This window comes from Colobus angolensis, unplaced genomic scaffold, assembly GCF_000951035.1.
Source record: "Colobus angolensis palliatus isolate OR3802 unplaced genomic scaffold, Cang.pa_1.0 Scaffold76, whole genome shotgun sequence".
Taxonomy (NCBI): domain Eukaryota; kingdom Metazoa; phylum Chordata; class Mammalia; order Primates; family Cercopithecidae; genus Colobus; species Colobus angolensis.
The window spans coordinates 4,508,175-4,512,720 of record NW_012121376.1 but is presented as its reverse complement, the minus strand read 5'-3'; the positions used below and the strand labels follow the sequence as shown (position 1 = coordinate 4,512,720).

Genomic DNA, 4,546 nt, shown 5'->3' with positions numbered 1-4,546 from the left:
CACCCCCCCAAAAAATGTGTAGTTAATGAACTGTCAAAGTATTTGAAAGAGCTGCCAACTTTGCGTTTCTCTGTCTTAGGCACTGAATCTCCAATACTGATCCGCTTCATCCTGAATGAAGACTGCCCCGCTGTGGTTCCTGCTGTCAGGAACTCCTTGTTCCTAGAAAGAAATAGCTGCCAACTGAAACTGCAGGCACCCTGAAGACAGACCACTCTGCTCACCCTCCCAACAGCACCATGTCGGGCCAGCGTGTAGGTGCCATCTTACACTATGTATCTAAAAGCTTCTTCCTGAGAGTCTGCCTCAGGCCAGGGCTCTCTGCCGGGCACCGAAACCTGCCCATATCAAATGCTAACTGTGAAGCAAAACACTGGTCAACAACGAATCATATAATAAAACTTGACACAATGACCTAAGATTTACGAAATTCATAAAAGTTATAAACACTACATTAGAAAAATAATAGAAAAAGTCATCGCAGCACTAGTAACAGCACCAGCCACTACTGTAAACCAAGCACAAGGCCAAACACGCTGCGCTATTTCATTCTGTCCTCACGACTACTCTGTGAGGCATGAACTCAGCTCCATTTTACAGATAGGGCCACGGAGGCCCAAGGAGGTTAATCAGTAAGTCACCTAGAATTTGAATCCAGGTCTACTTGGCTCCAATTCATGCTGCAAGACATTGTGAATCAGGCAATATTTCTAGAATAGGAGCAAATTTCCAGCTAGGTCTGGCTGAAGAGAGGCGAAGGTTTTCCAGGCAGAAGCAAAACCATACATAAGTCAGAAGTTGGCAAGATCCTAGCTCCTAAGCTCCCAAGCCGCGTGGCCTCTGAGAAGCCACCTTGTCTGGCTGGAGTTTCTTCACTTGTGCATTGCTGTGAGGATGAAATAAAATGACCCTAACAGAGCCCAAGGATAGGACAGCATTAACTACCTGAGGTTTACTCCTCAAACAACTGGGCACACCAGGGGGTGGATTCCCTATTCCAGGGTGGCAGACCCCTACCTAAGGTTTATCCTCTCTACACATCTGACAAATGGCTGCTAGGGATGCATTTAAAAGTCTATTAATGAAGGACTGCAAAACCTCCTGGAGGATGCAGAAGGACATGGACTAGGTGAGGATAGGGAGGACATTCTAGAAGGAAGGTATGGAGAGCAGGAAAACTGTGTCTGAGTAGGATAATTCCAGGCTGGGCCGTAATGAGGTCAGCACAGAGGTAAGAACATGAGGGCTGTGAGCCAGATGAGGTGTGTGCAGAGAGGAGGACAGGACAGCCTGCACGGGTCCATGTGGGGTGACCACATCAGACATGGATTTGCACATGGGGGGTGAAGGAAAGGGAGGCCCCTGCACTCATTTGACAACCTGATGCCATTCCCACTTGCCCAGTCTCCTCTCCCTTCTGCAGGGACAGCTGCGGGAGACACTGCTTGGTCCAGGAACACCTTCCTGCCAAGGGCGCTCCCCACTGCTTGCAAGGTGAAGTTCAAAATGCTTCTGAGCACGGAGGAGCCCTTAGGTGTGGCCCAACCTACCTGTGCAGCCTCACTTCCTAGCATCTCCCTCCATGTGGGCACGGCCCCAGCCACTGCCACGTCTTCACCTGCGTATTCTATCCCCCAACCAGGAATGCTGACCTCCTGGTCTCCACATATGCACTTGACAAGGTCCTGCCCACTCTCGAGGGCCTGGTTTACAGGACACCATGCCCTGTGGCTTCTGGGATCATTCTACCAGGTCTAAGTCTCCCGGTCCCTGCCGCCAAGCCCCCTGCAGGGGCCGCTGTCCTGCACTGCAGCCTGCTTTTGCACTGTCCTTCATGTTCAACTCAGCCACGGGCGGGCAAGGGCCAGAGGGCTGCGTTTCCTCAGCCACGCCTAGTCTTTCATGTAACAAAGGCTAAGATGGATGTGGCCCTGTGGGTAGGCTCTGGCTCAGTGAAGGACGGGAGACACGGAGTCATCAACAAAGGGAGACAGGCAATATCAAATAGAGGACATCCCAGTGAGAGTCAGAAGAGATGCGCTGAAGCCGGACAGGCCAGTGCTGCTCGTGGGCTCAGAAGCAGCAGCAGAAGAGCCAGCGTGCATGAGGCTTCTGTGCGCTCCCAACCGCCCCAGCAGACGCTTCAGCGGACTGAGTTTGAGCGCCGCATCTCCTAGGACATCTGCCTCCCTCAGGATTCAGTGCGTGGACCCAGCCCTCCAAAAGGGTAAGATAATTATGTTTCTAAATTTGGGTTTCTTTTATGATACCATGTTTCTCATCAGAAACACTGGTGCCTCATCAGTGATAGCAATGCGGTCACCAGCTTACAGTATTATTTCCAAAGTGCTCGAGCTCACCTTCTCATCTGTGCTGAGCAAGCGGACCCAACGGCAGGGCCTTTCACTGCACCCCCATCTCCTTGGACACTGGAGGGTCGGCTCTATCTGACAACATGAGGAAGCCACGTCAGGGCAGCATGACGCATGCCCCTGTTATATACTGCGTGGACCTTCCAGCTGCCCGTCTGGCTTCTGGCTGGGTTTAGCCAAAGGAAAATGAAAGAGGGACATCAGGTACTGACTGCTCTGGGCCACCCCTCCCCAGATGGGAGGCCATGTCAGGCTGGCTGTGGCCACCTGCCCAAGGGCACTGCTCTTCTCAAGGTGGACTTCTTTACCCAGCATCTTCCTCCCCACCCTCTGGACTGTCGTCACCAGTCTTGGTTACTGCACAACCCCCTGTGCGTTCTCTTATCTATGGCCCATGACTTGTGAACAGCCTGCTTATTAAGCCCTTCTCAGATGATCCCAACCCAAGCATGTCATCTGTTTTTCTGTTGGGACCAAGATAACGCAGACATACAGAAAAATTCTCAGCTTTGTTACTGGTGAGAGCCCCATTGGGGGAAGGATCCGGATAAAAGGAAGAAGGAACCAGTATAAATGGGGCAGCAAATACCACATTTTCATCAGAGTACTGACCCCAAACCTACAGGCTGGTCTATTTTTTGGCAAATAGAGCAGCATTCCCTCCCAGTGCTCTGCCCAATACCACCCCTAGTCTGGGAAGAGGAAGCAAGGCAGAGCTGAGCAGGGACAGAAACCGGAACCCTGACTGTCGCTTTCATTGTATGAATTCCCTTCATGCAAAATAAAGAAGACACAGAACAGAATCCCAAAGTTAATAGAAATGTTTGGAATTATCCACACCACAGTTCGCCTCAAATACTATAAATAAGCACAGAGGGAAGGGGCGTGGGTCTCACAGGTTTCCTATCTGGTTGAAACGCACACGAGAGACAGGCTCTGCCCATCACGTGCTCACTTCCTCGCCTACGGACGGTTCCGCATCCACATACCTGGCATCCTTCACTCGCTCATTAGCTTGATAATAACCAGCAATGACGTAGCTATGATCTTTGCACCATGAATCAATCTGAAAGAGGAACAAAAATTGGGAAAAGATGAATGATTCTCCCTTAAATATCAAGTCGCAAAAACTACAGACCTCACTCCCACATGCTGGGATAAGACATGACAGGATCTTAATCCTCATACCCTGCTCCCCACAAGAAAGGCTAGGACTCAGGAAAACATGGTCAGGAAGGGCAGGACTTTGACCATAAGGAATGACCGCTTGCCTCTGTCCCAGCGAGAGGACCCTTTGTCCACAGGTTTGGTACAGCGCTGCAGAGAGTCGGAAGGAGAATAATCTTTATCCACCTTCCCTTATAAAGAACCGGGGCTTTAGAAATCCTTAAAATGATTTAAATCATTATCCTTCATAGTTAAGGAAACAAAGCTTAGAGAGGTTCTAAGTTTGCGCAACCAGGTAGGAACAGAGCCAGAAGGAGAATCTCAGTCTCTTTCAAAACAAGTCGTTTAGGCCAGGTGCAGTGGCTCACGCCTGTACCAACACCTTGGGAGGCTGAGGTGGGCGGATCACCTGAGGTCAAGAGTTCGAGACAATATGGAGAAACCCCATCTCTACTAAAAATTAAAAAATTAGCTGGGCATGGTGGTGGGCGCTTGTAATCCCAGCTACTTGGGAGGCTGAGGCAGGAGAATCACTCGAACCCCAGAGTGGGAGGTTGCAGTGAACCAAGATCATACCTCTGCACTCCAGCCTGGGCAACAAGAGCGAAACTCTGTCTCCAAAAAAAATGTCTTTTCATACTCGATCTCAGCATTCTAAGCATCACATCGTGAAATACCCCGCAGCTGGGGTGGAGGGTAAAGAGGTCCCAAGTTAGGAAGGGGCACGTGCACGTGTCCTTAGTTCTCTATGGTGTGCTTTGAAATGGGAGCATGGTGGCAGGCCTTCGGAGTTTTTGGGTTTCTTTTATGGTACCATGTTTCTCATCAGATGCAGCTTCCTGCAGGTCTAAGGCCATTATTCAAAACAACAAAAGGTCATCCTGTTTTGGCATAATGGAATTTGAATACACTGTAATAAAGTCTATTCTCAGTCTGCACAAGAGGAAACAAAATTGGTACTTGATTTTTTTTGTAGGGAATAAACTGGTTAAAAATGCATGTATGTG

General features: G+C 49.7%; 1 protein-coding gene across 4 annotated transcripts in view; it reads right to left on the bottom strand.

Moving 5' to 3' along the window:
• Window positions 1–4,546, bottom strand: part of EMC8 (ER membrane protein complex subunit 8) — a 28,265-nt gene that overhangs the window by 7,290 nt on the left and 16,429 nt on the right. For all 4 annotated transcript variants that reach the window (XR_001000257.1, XM_011928045.1, XM_011928044.1 and 1 more), the window contains exon 2: window positions 3,362–3,438. Coding sequence is in view for 3 of the 4 variants with exons in the window: in XM_011928045.1 (XP_011783435.1) it covers window positions 3,362–3,438 (77 nt within the window). In the remaining variant the exon portion in view is untranslated. The remainder of the gene's footprint in view (window positions 1–3,361; window positions 3,439–4,546) is intronic.